Consider the following 14305-nt stretch of genomic DNA (forward strand, 5'->3'; position numbering starts at 1 on the left):
GAGAGAGGCTTTATAAAGAGGCTTATTTCTTCTATTTATCTATATTTTCCAAGTAAACGCAGCCAGGGATGTACAGTTCATGCGAGCTGCGTTCTTTATGTTCCATGTCTGGTCAAATACAGAATTTCTGACCTAGCAAAATCTGAAGGATGAAAAAAACAAATATATTCCTCTTTCAAAAAGAGAGAAATATGGATCAATATAATGTATTCTAGCCTAATTTGGACGCACCGTGGCATTGTCTTGTTCAATGCCTTTCTTTTTAGGGTCTAATTAATATGCTACTAATTTGATTATGTTGGAGATCTTTTTAGTAAATTAATAAACAAAAAATATAATTGATGTTTCTTGACCTTGCATTCCATTGTTTGGGGGCTCAGCTCGAGACTCCTTTTCTTGACCTCCCCCAAGAATGAGACCAAGGGCTTCGCGCTGACCTTGAACGCTCTCTCTAGCATCCACCTCATGTAAAACGCTAATGCACTCGAAAGAAACTAGCAGGGTGATTTCAGTTTCTCCTGTATGCTTCCACGACCCATCTTTCGTTTCATATAAATGCCTTGTTTCTCTCTCTCATATCAGTATTATTTTGAGAAACACGAGGCCCACGCTTCACAAAAGTTGCTACGCTAACAGACAGGGAAAAAATAAAGGAATTCTCTTGCCGAACATGACACAAGCCATGTACATCTAAACGATGCCGTTCAACGAAACAAGGGGGTGTTGCTGAGAGTTGAACCAAAATCAGAATCAAACAAACTAGTTTAAGATATGGAAAGCCAAAGCTCTAACACTGAAACATTGAACCTGACACTCTTTCGGACGGGTGCTATCCCTACTTACTTTACAATCAAAGTCTGAAGCTAGTGCCTCCTCTCACTCTATGCTCCCTCCAGCATTGGCCTAGTGTCCCGAGTATTGACTCTTGAAGTTTCAGTTCCACGTTGAGAATCAATATATACACTCTCAAGTTCTGATTGCTGCGCGTTGAAACAGTTGATGTTATTGGATGACTCAGCTCCATTTCGAGACTCTGCCAACATCTGGAAATATGCGTGAGGTCCCCAGCCTGCCACATTCAATAAATGACATGAGAAATTCCTGCCAGACAGTTTCAACTACTAATACAAAATGTATAGCATGCACTTTTGATGCTGCGCGAACATTCAAATAGGCTCTTGCTGTGACCCAGTAAGGCAGTAGACAACAAGAGTCTAAACAATGAGTGTTGTCACCACCAGCAAGTCTTCACTGTACAACCAGATTCAAAGTTATGAGAAACAGACGTGATTTTGTATCATGATTTCATCAGGTGAGTTGTTTGAAGTTGTGCTGGATACAGGAAACAAAGGAATGCTTTCAACATTTCAGCCTCTTATTAAAAAGTGAATAGTATTCCTGTTTTTCTCTTTATTTTACTGTACAGTCACGAGCAAGTCTCTTTATTTCTCTGAAGATGGACAAGGGCTTCCAAATACATCATGAGAGTTGATAGCTGAATCTCGCAATAAGAGCACTGGAAAGCAAAGAGGAAACGATCTTGCTATTAAACAACATAATGCATGTGCACAGGCACATACTTTGTGATAGATCGCAAGAAACAAGATGTCGAATCGAAGGGGAAAAAAGCACATGGCAGGTACTGCCACTCTAATATACAGCAAGGAAAAAGACTCTCTAACACCTTTAGAAAGGACGATAGTTAGGAATTCAGGATTTTATAAATCCAGGCCTATAAAGCATCTGTTTCATGACAAATTAATGCAATTGCTGCTTCTGGTTTGAATTCAGACAAAACTCTAATATTTCAGACATCCTGAAAATTAGAGACCAGATTTGTTGAGAGACCTCAGGCACTAAATATATACGCAAGGAATGATGCCTGGTTGCTATAAACAAAATTTTAACCAAACATAGGGGAAGAAAAGGTTCAGATCTCTTACTAAAACTATGAGGCTCTGGATGTCTTTCTTCAACTTACACAGAAACATCCAAAAAGAAAGCCTCGACCTTAACATTCTAATCTCTATAGGCTAGATAGTGCATATTACAAATTTCCATGACCAAAATTACAGGACACAGCCAACATCTAAGAACCCAACAGCCTTGTTACTGTACTCTCTTTTTTTCAAGTAAATCAAAGCACAAACCTTGCCACAAGTTCTTAGCATGTCTATAAAATGCATTGCTGGGTGTCAATTCTTAAATGATGAAATCGTAACTCCAAATATATAAAGAAAATGGTTGTAGAGAATGAAGACAACAGATTGTAAAGAAGCATTGTGAAGAGGAATAAAGAATAATATACCATCGACATCATATGGGGGTGGGAAGAATTGCAAGTAGCAAAATGAAGCAACTGTTAGCCCTGCACAAAAAGGTAACAAAGAAATGATAAAGGTTTCACTATAACAAGTTGGGAATTGAAGCAATACCAATAAAATCCTAGATGAACAGACCTATAAGGGCCCCAGCAAATACATCTTGCCAATGATGCCAGTAGTCATCAACCCGAGAAACTGCTACCAAAGCAGCAACAAGCAATGGAAGGAAAACAATACAAAGCTTTGCAACATGGCCCCTGCGGTCAAACACTCTGACTTTCCCAGACAAGTACAAGGCCAGGAACCCAAGACCTGCAAAGGACCCTGCATATCAACAGGTAAAATTTCCCTTAGCAGAGTTATTTTTCGTTATGCTAAGCAGTTGCTATCTTAAAACGGTAGAATTTTTGCAAGTAGCTTCCAAACATAAAGATGCATGTACGCACAAACACACAAAATAAATGTACCCATAATCCAAAAAGCAGATGTTGGCACCTAATTATTCATAATGGAACACATTTGATGGACTGAATTCATGCAAATAAGGAATTCTTCACTTGTGTTCCAAACAGCCCAAAATGGTAGGCAAAAGAATATGTATTTTTGTCTCCAAACAATTTCATTTGATGAAATGCAGAGAACATTGCTTCATAACTATGTTATACTAAATAAGATAATTTTCAGAGCTTAAAGGGTGGTGGTTTACATGTCCCAAGCTTACATATTGGTACTTCAGCCCTGAGGAAGTAAAAGCAAGCGTAACACTTGGCAGCATAACATGAACAGACCATTACTACCACCAAAAAAATGATAACACAGTAATAAGGAATATGTTGAAGAACTTGAATAGATGAATGCTAAAACATTTTCCTGCTTATTTTGTAGAACAGAGCCAAACATCGGAATAATAATTCATTTTGACAGCAAATGTTTTTAGTAGAAATTCACTCAGTTTTCTAGCAAACAACAGAATGCAGGCTAAATATCAATCTCCACACTTTATTGTGCATTCATCAATTCATCATTGTATGCTAGCAAATTAAACGGAACCTTAACCTATAGGGAATTTAAACGCAAGCAACACTTGAATCTATACAGTACATCTCAGGCATGGGAGTTTAAATGTTGCGGTAGAAATAGAATAGACAGCACCACGAAGTGTTCGCAGTTGGAAGCAAAGAGATCATAGGAAAACACCATTCTCAAGAGCATATGACTTGGAACAAAAAGGATAGGTGGTAGATTCCATAATTTGAAAATCATAGCCCTCAAAGTATTGGACCTACTTACAAGAAGTATGTCCACTTGGGAAGCTTTTATGACCTTCCTTGATGACACTCTTCACTCCAGTACACATAACATCGCTTGTGACAGGGTGAAACACCTGGACATGCAACACATGCATGTTGACTGAGTACAAATACAAACAAAAGCAAGAACTTGCTTGCAGAAACTTTGGACCAACAAAATATTAAGAAAAATATCAAGTTAATTAATGGGACAGCATACCCCTTTTCCATCAGGGAAACATCGCCAAAAGAAGTCTGGACGAGGTCGACCAACAGCATCTTTAATTGCATCAGTTATAACTCCAGTGATAAGCACAGAAAACAGAAGGCCTGGATATTCATTAATCCATCTGGTGTTGGCAATCAGAATAGTAATATAGAAACAACAGATGCAAGATTTTCAAAAAGAAAAAACTCAAAGAGAGAACAAGAGATACCCAGAATGGCATGGTGCATATCGTAGACATTCCTTCTTATGAAATAATACACGAGAATGATAGCCATGGGCAGCAATATTGCAACAATCTGTTATGAGAGGGAGAGCAATCTTTAACAAAATTGTCATATAACTGAATATCGAAAAATAATTTCTCTTTTGTAAAATATATTTGTTAAAGCTGAAACATACTGGAACAGCCCAAATAGGAACAGTATTGTCCTGCAGTGGGTATGACAGGTCTGTCAGCATATCCTTTCCAACAAAGCGGTGAAATGGTTCTATAACGTTCAAAACGACCTCAATAACCACGAGAAGCAATAGAATTAACCAGTCATGCATATGTGTCCTCGCAATTTGGATTCCATGGGATTTTACAGTGTGAGCACCCAACTGGATATCCGGCATTTTCAACTATTGATCCGGATACAAGAACCAAGACCACTAGAGAAATCAAACTACAGAAAAAATGGTAAGCATTACTAGGGGAAATAAATGGGAAAATATTTTATCTTTGTAAGAGACAAATTATTAACACAGTTAATGAAAGAGATCACTAATCATAGTATGGTAATCAACAGCATTAGTCACTAGAGCTGCATCCCGTACAGTGCCACAATCTTCTAAAGATATGAATGCCATAAGAAAACGAAGTGATCTGAAGGCCTAAAATGAAACAGAATAGTTTCATCCTAACATTGTTTTTATTAGTGTCATGGCAGTAAAGCAATCTCAAGCTACATTGCCACAGCACAAAGGCCTCAACACATCTCTGAAACAAGTACAAATCTGTAAGCAGGCATAGCTAATTCCGCTCCAAATCATGGATTGTCTCTGTTATGACCTAAATGCCTTCAAAATTTACATAAGTTGCTAAATTAACACGCAATTTTTAGGCTAAGCTCAAATTTACCCGAAGCAAGCGATCTAGTGTTTCTTCAAGCAGGTTTTTGACTCAAACGCTGCGTTTGATTGTTTGCTAAGTAAAGAAAAATAACAGTTTTATTCCAAAATAAAAGAAGATACAAGAAAAAAAAAGAGAGAGTCCATAATAATAAGCCTAACAGTCATCAAGTCAAGCCTTTAGCCTTTTCTTCGATTATTTATTAGCAAACAGACGCTACAAAACACAATATCCTTTCCTTTCCTGTCCTGTCCTTACCTTTCCTTCGGTTTCTCAGGAACCAAAGAGCTGAAAACAACACGGAGACAGGAATTACAAGCATCAACTTCACTACTGAGTTGAACGGAAAATGCAAACGAGAATAGAGAGAGAGATAAAAGAAAGCTGTTGCAGATTCAAATTAATTAGAAGATGGAACTGACCTGAGAGAGAATCGGAATTTTTGAATGTTGAAGAGAGAGAGATGAAGAAAGAAAGGGCGAGCTTTTTAAAGAAAAAGAAAATGCGCGTATCCGCTGTCATCTAATCTTTACTTTATTTGTGCTGCAGTCTTAACTTCTACTTGCTTGATTATAATAATAATTCATATAAAAAGAAAAGAAAAGAAACGAAAGGGTAATTTTGAAAGAGACAAATATATATATAGGGGGCAGAGACAGCGGTCGGCAGTGCAGTGGAGTGGTGCGAATGGAATGGACAGGGAAAGTTTCTGTTCACCTAAAATCCTCTCGTTTCCCTTATTTAGCCGCATTCCCCGTCATAATTTTGGATTTTTTTTATATATATACTAGGGACCACCACCGGAGTGTATCCGTTCAAATTAATGAAGCTGGTACAATTTCTGCCGTCAGGTTACTAACTTCGCTTTCTTTCTTTTTTTAGTTAATTACAAAAACACCTCCCCGATGCTGTCCTTCATTAATGGATTGCACTAGTAGATTTACTATTTAATTTATCTAATATTTTTAATATTTCTCGCACCTCGTGAAGAGAATTATATTGAACTTTCCACACCTACTAGGAAAATATTTTAAATAGTATATCAAATTTATTTACTATATTTTTAATATATATATATAGATAAAAAACAAGTGAATTCAATTTATTTTTTAAAAAAGTAAAGTAATAAATCTTAGTACTCAGTTTTTTAACCAGACATGAATTTGGGGACGTCTATATAAAAAAGATTTTTTTGTGGGGACGGAGAGAGAACTACCTTCCATCCATTTTTCATCCAAATTAGTTAATTTCATTCATCGATCATCCATGCATTTAAAAAATGAGAATTAATTAAAATTTCGGGCATGGATAAAATAACCTTAGTTAAATTGATACAATCAATTAGTGAGCTGGAGGGCATACTTTTGTAGTAAAATTTTTATTTTACTGGCAACTGAACTTTTGCTGCTCTTCTTATCTCACCTGTCCCTTTTTTCCTTATTTAGAAACTTTCACCAACTCACATCAATTTTTCTGATGAACTATCAAGAATTATAGTTACTCACCCTTCTTTTCCTTTTCTACCTCTAAAAACGCCCTTGCTTGGCTGCTTGGTTTAAAAATTAGATAGTTTTTTTTTTTAAGTGTTTTTTTTTTGTTATGAAATAAAAACACAAAAAAAAATTTCAAGTGGAGAAAAAAATAAAATAATTTTAATTTAAAAAAAATACTCTTAAAATATAAAAAAATAAACGGGCTCGTGGTAAATTTACGACTTTACACAGAGAAAGAATTACTTCGTTCTATTTATTTGGACAGAGCACAGGGACCTCAAAGGAAAGTTAAATTTATTTCTGATTTTCAATAAAGATTATGTAAGTGAAATCTATTTTAAATAACTTTTTTCTCGTGATTTGCCAGGAGATTAAAGAATTGAGAATCAATTCCACGGGCTCACGCGGTCCAGGTCTCTTCCATTGCACCCACTCCTCAGGCAGGCTAAATCATCAAATCGATTTCGAACTTTCGGTCCTCTAAGTGGGTGACAAATGTGGGGGATGCTCACACATTGTGCATTAATCGAGTCTGCTGGGTGCCTTCCCGTACAACAAATGACTTGGCCACTTTCCCCTGATACAAATTGCAACAAAAAGGAGGGGAGAAAAGGACTGAACAAAAAAAAATCCTGAAATCAGCAATTAAAGTTTTCTTCCCAGCTGCCTTTTTCTTCTTACGTTAGCTGCAATAGATAATTATGCTTCAAAAGCATGCTTTGTTTGTGGATTTCTTGCCTTAAAATCATAATCCACCGTTGCGTTTTCCAACAATTTCAAAGTTGTATTGGATCCATCAAATCCAAGACAAGATAAGGTTATAGACTGTAACATGTTTGTTAATGTGTGGATTTCAAATAAGTGTTCCCACTATTTAGAGTGTGACGATTGAGTGTATTTTCAAATGTCGGTTGATTTTTTTATTTTTTATTTTTTATTTTTTTTGTTAAATGCTCGTACGGGGTACCATGCAGAGTCCCACGACGGAGGATTAAGCTCGGTTGAAAAAATAAAGCCTGATAAAATAAAATTAATTTTAACTAAATAAACAAAAAAAACAATTTTGACATTGACATTGGCGTACAATTATGGTTTCTTTTTACGGGTTTTCTTACTTGGTTTTTGAGAATGGGTTTCTCTATATATTTTATTTCATCTAGCTTAAAGCTGAGGGGACCTGTATTTTGTATTTAGTAAGTTAGTAGATAGGTGACCCGCTATTTTTATTCTAACGTGAAAAAGATATTAAGGCAATGCCTGAGTTTTTAAAAAATTAATAAAAATATAAAATTCAAGTAATTAATTCAACCGAGTTTAATAAACTCAATTAATCTGATAATATAATTAAAAATAATAATAAAAACAAGTAAAGATAAAAACAATTAATCGTGATTTAATGCAAAAGAAATGTCTATTAATATCATAAAAATATATTTTTTTCAATATTTTTAAAATATTTAAATGATCTTATTTATTAAGATGAGCAAAAAAATAATAAGAACATAATCATTACATGGAAAGCAAAATGAAAAAAAAAATGAAATATCAAACGATAAAATTAAAAAAAAAATAACTTGAGTTTATCTGAGCTGGCAAATCAAATCTACAACTTGATAATAAAATTGAGATAACTTTGTCAAAAATAAATTAAATAGAATTATAAAGCTTAATTGAGCTTTATTCAAAGCTCAATTAAGATCCTGCTCTGATAATTTGTCAATTATCCTTGTATTCTTTGCTTGTCCATGACATAAAAGACCCTATCCTCTTTTACTCTCGAGATTCACTGCCGCCAAGAAAAAGACGGGGCGGCCGCATGGCATCGACGGTTAAAAAAAATAAGTGTTTATAAACAAAGGTGACTTGAGAACAGTTGATCAACTGCATATACATACATACATGCATGCATGCATGCACACACATATACTTCAAGGCAAGGAAAACCATCCTGCGATCTCTCTACTCTTGAATTTCAGTTATTTTGAGTTTTTAACCTAGTTTGCTTCAACTTTTCTGACATATTGACCCTTTTCTGATGGAGCTCCGATGGTTCGATTCCATTCCGTTAAGAGATTTAACATTAACTCATAGGATGATGACATGTGGCAGGCAAATCTCAACATTAAAATATTTGTAAAATATATTTTAAACATCGAAAGGATTTTTTTTTCCTTTTTCTTTCAATTTTGTTTAAGGGGAAAATCTCAACACTTTTTAATATTTATTTTTTCAATTCCTTTTATTTCCCCCCAATTTTATTAAAAATATCCCTAATTAATTTTTTTTCTATTTTGTATTTAGATAATTATTTTTATACCACGTATCGTCTTCCTATTGATCACCAATAAGTCAAGAATGATGTCGAATCAAAGAAGCCCCGTCATAGAAGAGTCGACGTGTCTTAAAGGTGAAAGTGGAAGTATTGAACTGAATAAAAAAGCTGATATAATTGAAATTCAACATGACACGTAACACATGATGATTTTATGCCTATACTCCACCAGATAACAACTCCATGGCGTTGAATTACGCCACCTCCATGGCGTTGAATCACGCTCGATGTTTCTTTACGGTGACATGAAGATAACATGTAGTGCAGTTAAGAGTCTTTGCCTTTTAAAAATCAATTTGAGTACGAAGATCTGTTCCTCAAATACGATACTTGCAAGGCACTACTTTCTCATCCTACGTACTTAAAGAAAAAAAGAAGCTTTCTCCCTTCCATTCCGAGGTTAATGACCAATAAAATATATAACCGAAGGTAATAATAATAATAATAATAATAATAATAATAATAATAATAAGCTGTTTTTTAACCATCTAGGTGGTGGCTCAGTGGTAAAAGCTTGGGATCAAGAGGTTTGCTCCCTCTGTGGTCTCAGGTTCGAGCCCTGTGGTTGCTCATATGATGGCCACTGGAGGCTTACATGGTCGTTAACTTCAGGGCCTGTGAGATTAGTCGAAGTGCACGCAAGCTGGTCCGAACACCCACGTTAAACTCAAAAAAAAAAACTCTTTGTGTCCGACGAGAAGGTAAAGAAAAAAACTAAAGGGGTGTTTTGTCCTGTTCAACCAGAGTTTTGCATTATTTTTTAAAACATAATCAGTTTTCTTATGTTTTTAAATTATTTTAATATTAAAAATATTTTAAAAAATAATATCTATCACCATGACACCTGTCAGTTGTGGCTGCTTCAATCGTAGAATTGTAATCGGGTTGCATACGGGGGAGAATTATCCTAAAAACCCATAACTGATTGGAACGTCGATTCAATTATATGTAAAAATGAATTACAAACAGAAGCCAACAGCTGATTAAACTCGGGCTAAAATAACATGTATATCATCCCTTAGGGTTGTTAGAATATCTGGCTAATATCGTCAACTTGATTACCGTTGATGGGATGGACCTGTTAAGTTGGTTAATCTCAAGGAATTGATCTCGTGGTTGATTAAATTTGCTTCATTACTTGATATTTTAAGACTGGAATTTTAGATCAATATCAAAGAAGATTCACCTGAGAGAAAGAGTTTAGTCTATACAGACACTATTTCAAAAAACTTTAGACACTATTTAACCGTAAATTATATTAAAAAAAAATTTGTTCATAAACTTTTCATCTTTAGATCATCCATGGCGTTGAAGGTATTATTAACAAATCACTACCATTCATTTAACTACAATAATAAATTGTAAATCATCATTCTACATTCTATTTACCGAAAAAGAGAAAAATAATAATAAAACAACTCACACAAAATATGGACAGAAGTAGATCAGAAGCTGTACATTCACATCCTTCCGGATTCCAATTCCTCCAAGGAGGCAAAGTCATCTCCGTTTTGCCTGCCTTGTTGACTCACGACATGGGCATTCACGGGCTGCAAATCAAGTGCATTCATAGACTGCCCTGCATTTGTATTGGAACGTGACTCCTCCAAAGCCTGGAAATATGCATAAGGTCCCCATCCTGAAGTCAAGAAAGTACAGGGACGGCTTAGAACAATTCATCAAAGAAACAAAAGTGCAAACAGAGAGTCGCTCTTATTCTGATAGATCTTGTCATGAAAAATCCATTAACAGGAAGATCCAGCACTGCTTGAGATAGGATGAACTTCTAATGTCTAATGAAATAATTAACAATGGCTCAAGATGTACTGCGCGCGCGACAAGATGTTTAAGTGAAAGATACTACTGGTCTTTTTATGAAACATCTTATCCAGAAGCCTAGAAAACATGAAGCGCAAGAGTAAACGAGTTAGGGAAATAAAGGCAATAGAAATCTTACCTTCATCGGTGTAAGGGGGTGGGAAAAACTGTGCATAGCAGAATGTTGCCACAACCAGCCCTGCTACCATATAAAAGCTAATCAAGTTAAATTTTGAAATGCATATTTATCTACCTTTCTCTACCAGTCATTGATAGCAGAAAAACAGACCTAGAAGGCCTCCAGCGAACACATCTTGCCAATGATGCCAGTAATCATCAATTCGAGAGATGGCGACAAGAGACGCAGCAAGTAGAGGAAGAAAAACAATGCATAGTTTTGCCACATGCCCTTTCCGATCAAATGCCTTGATTTTTCCAGATAAGTAGAGTGAGAGAAAACCTAATCCAGCAAAGGACCCTGCGTTGCAGTACTAATTTTTATCAGTCGAATTAATGAGTCCTGACATGACATTCAAATATCTCCTTCGAAACACTTACTACTTGGAATGCTGCTATGAAAAAACAAGTATTCTGTGCCTGAAATGTAACCTACGCCTTATTCAGCGAGAACTTGAAAGTACTTAATTTCTCGTATTTTGCACAGTTGAGTTAATTGTTTGTCTTTGAAAATTACCCCAGACATAGGAAATGCTAAATGGAAAGTGGTCAAATAATAGCATCATGAAAGTTAATTGGTCATGTTGATCGAAATACAATTTTGAACTTATATATCATATTATCGTCTCATGGTTGATGTACAGATCACAGCACAAATTAGCCAAAACAAGACGGATAAGCATTGCAGGATGTAGATGGAACTGTAGCTTACATGAAGTATGACCACTTGGGAAACTTTTATGTCCTTCCTTAACGTCACTTCCTTTACCATGACATATTACATTTCCCCACCTATCATAGAGCTGAACAACGCAAAATAAATAAATAAAGAAGTTATAAGGATTGAAAATAGTAAACAGTGCCAAGTAAACACGACACAGATAATTAATATTAAGGTCTATATCAGAATGCAGCCACTAGCTGGGGACATATCAAGTTCGAGGAAAAAGAAATATTCAAGAAAAAATTAAGGCCGGCTTATTGAAATGGTCAAAACCAGCTCAACTGCTGTCAAGGTATTGCTTTAAAAAAAAAGGGAGAGAAAATTGTTAGGATGTACAGCTCTTATGAAAAAGATAATTAGACATAATTATTACAACGACCAAAAACTTGTATGTTAAAAAAATGCATCGAAGAGTTCAAGGAAGGGAAAACAGAGACATACATCCTTCCCGTCAGGAAAGCAACGCCAAAAGAAGTCTGGTCGAGGCCTGCCAACAGCATTTTTTATTGCATCCGTGATGACAGCAGTAATCAGCACAGAAAATAAGAGGCCTGATCTTGATTGCGTAGAGAATATTCATTAATATTTAACATACAACATGACAAACATGGAAGAAACAAAAAAGTACAGGTCAAACACAAAAAGCATAGTGCAAATGGAATTACCTAAGATGCTGTGATGCAGATCATAGACGTCTTTTCTTCTAATATAAACTAAAAGGAAAACAGCAACGGGCAACAAAACTGCATACAACTGAATATCAAAACGGTAAAGACCCCGATGAATTATATACTCATTGTCCGCAACACACAATCAGAAATATTGAGAAACTATGCAATCTAAATTTGGCTTGGGATGTTCAATCGATGCACACCTTTCTGAAAACTTAAACCCCTTCCAAATAACAAACAACTTGATAAGTTAATGCTGAAGAAAACTTACAGGCACGGTCCATACAGGTACTGTGTTCTCTTTCAAGGGATATTTCAGGTCTGTCATCATATCCTTTCCCACGAACCGATAAAATGGATGGATTACGTAGAGAATGACCTCAATCACCACAAGTAGCAGTAAAATAAGCCAATCGTGCATGTGATCCCTCGCAAGTTTGGCTCCATGAGATTTGATAGTGTGTGTACCCATCCCCGCCTGCCTCACTCTGCCCTGTTATTGAGGGTAAGAAAATTACAAAAGAAAAAAAAAATCCGCTCGGACCGGCAAGGTGAAGTAACAAAATCTAATTTCTCATTCAAATTCGTACTTAAACAACTCAGTACTCTACGCGTATACAACTATAAATTTATCTTTGTCTAGTAAGACATCGAGTCTTGTTTGAAACTGTTGATTAAAACTAGCAAACAATTGAAGCATTGAAGCACATCTTTACGGACAGAGAATTATGGTGAAAGAGAAAACCCAGGACTCAGAGTCCATAAAATCTAGTTTTAAGACCTGTTCCTCGACCAATCCACATAAATTCATGGTTCATGGACCACTTTTGTCCATTATCCATAACCACAGCAACATATAATCCCCCAGAAGGAAAATAACCTTTCATCATAACTTCACAAGCCAAAATATCAAATATCTTTTCAAACATAATTAAACATTAATGAATATTTATCTTAACAAATTTGCCTCCAAAATTAAATTAGTCCTGTGATGATGACATTGATTATAACCTGAACATGAAAAAGTAGAAAACCACACAAACACAAATACACACACACAATGTCCAACAAACCTGAAAGATACCACGGAAATCCGGGAGAGAAAAATATGACATCATGTTCCTCCACGCCATCGATGCACAAACTCAGCAATGAAATTCTTTTCTACGCAAGAAAATAAAGCACCCAACAAAGGGAAAGAACGTTAGTTGATTTGGAATGAGAGCTAGATATAAGGAAAACGGAGAACGAGAAAATGGTGGCAAAGAGTATCAGTCAGTGACAAGAAAGGTGGAAAAAAATGGAATCTCTTTATCTTTAATAGGAAGATAAAACAAAAAAGAAAAGAAGTGTGGGTAGTAAAACAAGGCAATGATTTAGCACGCATTACACGGCCAAAAAAGGTGAATACGAACCATATACTGTTATTATACAGCATTCGTACAGACCTGTTTGGAAGGGAAAAAGACAGTGCTTGCACTTTTGTATGGGACGTCGCCGGCAAGAGAGCGGCTTTAGTTTTGACGGTTACTGCGAGAAAAGGAAAGAGAAGATTGAGGGCACTTTGAAATCGATATCTTTGCCCGCTGCGCTGGCGGTTAAGATTTTCTAGAGATAAACCCGATTAGTTAGAGGCCTTGTGTTTTATTGGAGGCGTCTTCGTTTTACTTTTGAACTAGTATCGACTTTTGTTCTTGCTTGGCAATGGTCACCAATAAAAAGTTCGATTATCCATCGTTTGGTTAGGCCGGTTGGAGTTTGGTGTGAACGTGTGGGCCCAGCGGATGGGGAGTCAGAAGTTACAACAGCGAAACGGCAACTGCCATGACTTCCAGCGACGACGACGTTTTCATACTCGCTAGAGGCAATTGGAAAGAAACAACTCTTCAATGCCCTTCCTTCTTTCCTTTTTTTTAATATTCCTCGATGAGATTTTGAAAGTCACATGTATATACAAGAAGGATTTTTCTAAAATATGTCTTGAATATTGCACGTTGAGAAGTATTATTTTTTTAAAATCCCTCCGACTCTTAAATCATTGGCCATTATTTATTTGATTCGGATTGTATAGGGTATTGAATTTTATTTTATTTTCAAAACTACAATAAAACTAAAAGGTTGTTCACTTCCCCACGGT

General features: G+C 35.8%; 2 protein-coding genes across 5 annotated transcripts; both read right to left on the minus strand.

The window, feature by feature from the left end:
• Positions 1-643: 643 nt before the first annotated feature.
• LOC7459815 (lipid phosphate phosphatase 2) lies at positions 644-5544 on the minus strand. Of its 3 annotated transcripts, XM_002315880.4 has the most exons (9): positions 5376-5501; positions 5212-5241; positions 4242-4507; positions 4051-4138; positions 3834-3943; positions 3615-3708; positions 2460-2648; positions 2309-2368; positions 644-1069 (listed from the first exon to the last, which is right to left on the minus strand). In XM_002315880.4, exons 3-9 carry the CDS (start codon positions 4455-4457, stop codon positions 882-884), a joined length of 945 nt encoding a protein of 314 aa, XP_002315916.2. In that variant the 5' UTR covers positions 4458-4507; positions 5212-5241; positions 5376-5501; the 3' UTR covers positions 644-881. The 3 variants fall into 3 exon arrangements, with proteins under 3 accessions (XP_002315916.2, XP_024467104.2, XP_024467105.1); XM_024611336.2 differs by lacking the exon at positions 5212-5241 and having other exon boundaries at positions 5376-5544; XM_024611337.2 differs by lacking the exons at positions 644-1069; positions 5212-5241 and adding an exon at positions 1076-1516 and having other exon boundaries at positions 5376-5544.
• A 4551-nt stretch (positions 5545-10095) lies between these two features.
• On the minus strand, positions 10096-14018 carry LOC7459816 (putative lipid phosphate phosphatase 3, chloroplastic). Of its 2 annotated transcripts, none has more exons than XM_002315881.3 (9): positions 13617-14018; positions 13242-13332; positions 12440-12661; positions 12163-12250; positions 11939-12048; positions 11486-11576; positions 10886-11074; positions 10736-10795; positions 10096-10417 (listed from the first exon to the last, which is right to left on the minus strand). In XM_002315881.3, exons 2-9 carry the CDS (start codon positions 13299-13301, stop codon positions 10239-10241), a joined length of 999 nt encoding a protein of 332 aa, XP_002315917.1. In that variant the 5' UTR covers positions 13302-13332; positions 13617-14018; the 3' UTR covers positions 10096-10238. The 2 variants fall into 2 exon arrangements, with proteins under 2 accessions (XP_002315917.1, XP_024465434.1); XM_024609666.2 differs by having other exon boundaries at positions 13584-14018.
• Positions 14019-14305: the final 287 nt, after the last annotated feature.

This window comes from Populus trichocarpa, chromosome 10, assembly GCF_000002775.5.
Source record: "Populus trichocarpa isolate Nisqually-1 chromosome 10, P.trichocarpa_v4.1, whole genome shotgun sequence".
Taxonomy (NCBI): Eukaryota; Viridiplantae; Streptophyta; class Magnoliopsida; order Malpighiales; family Salicaceae; genus Populus; species Populus trichocarpa.

What these genes read in the sequence shown, in the direction of transcription:
- LOC7459815 (XM_024611336.2), bottom strand. Translation starts at nt 4,457, where the DNA reads ATGCCGGATATCCAGTTGGGTGCTCACACTGTAAAATCCCATGGAATC. An exon ending in TTCCTATTTGGGCTGTTCCA is followed by an intron (nt 4,139 to 4,241) that starts GTATGTTTCAGC and finishes CTCTCATAACAG; the next exon opens with ATTGTTGCAATATTGCTGCC. An exon ending in CCCAAGTGGACATACTTCTT is followed by an intron (nt 2,649 to 3,614) that starts GTAAGTAGGTCC and finishes GTTGATATGCAG; the next exon opens with GGTCCTTTGCAGGTCTTGGG.
- LOC7459816 (XM_002315881.3), bottom strand. Translation starts at nt 13,301, where the DNA reads ATGGCGTGGAGGAACATGATGTCATATTTTTCTCTCCCGGATTTCCGT. An exon ending in TCTGCATCACAGCATCTTAG is followed by an intron (nt 12,049 to 12,162) that starts GTAATTCCATTT and finishes AATCAAGATCAG; the next exon opens with GCCTCTTATTTTCTGTGCTG. An exon ending in GCTTTCCTGACGGGAAGGAT is followed by an intron (nt 11,577 to 11,938) that starts GTATGTCTCTGT and finishes TGCGTTGTTCAG; the next exon opens with CTCTATGATAGGTGGGGAAA.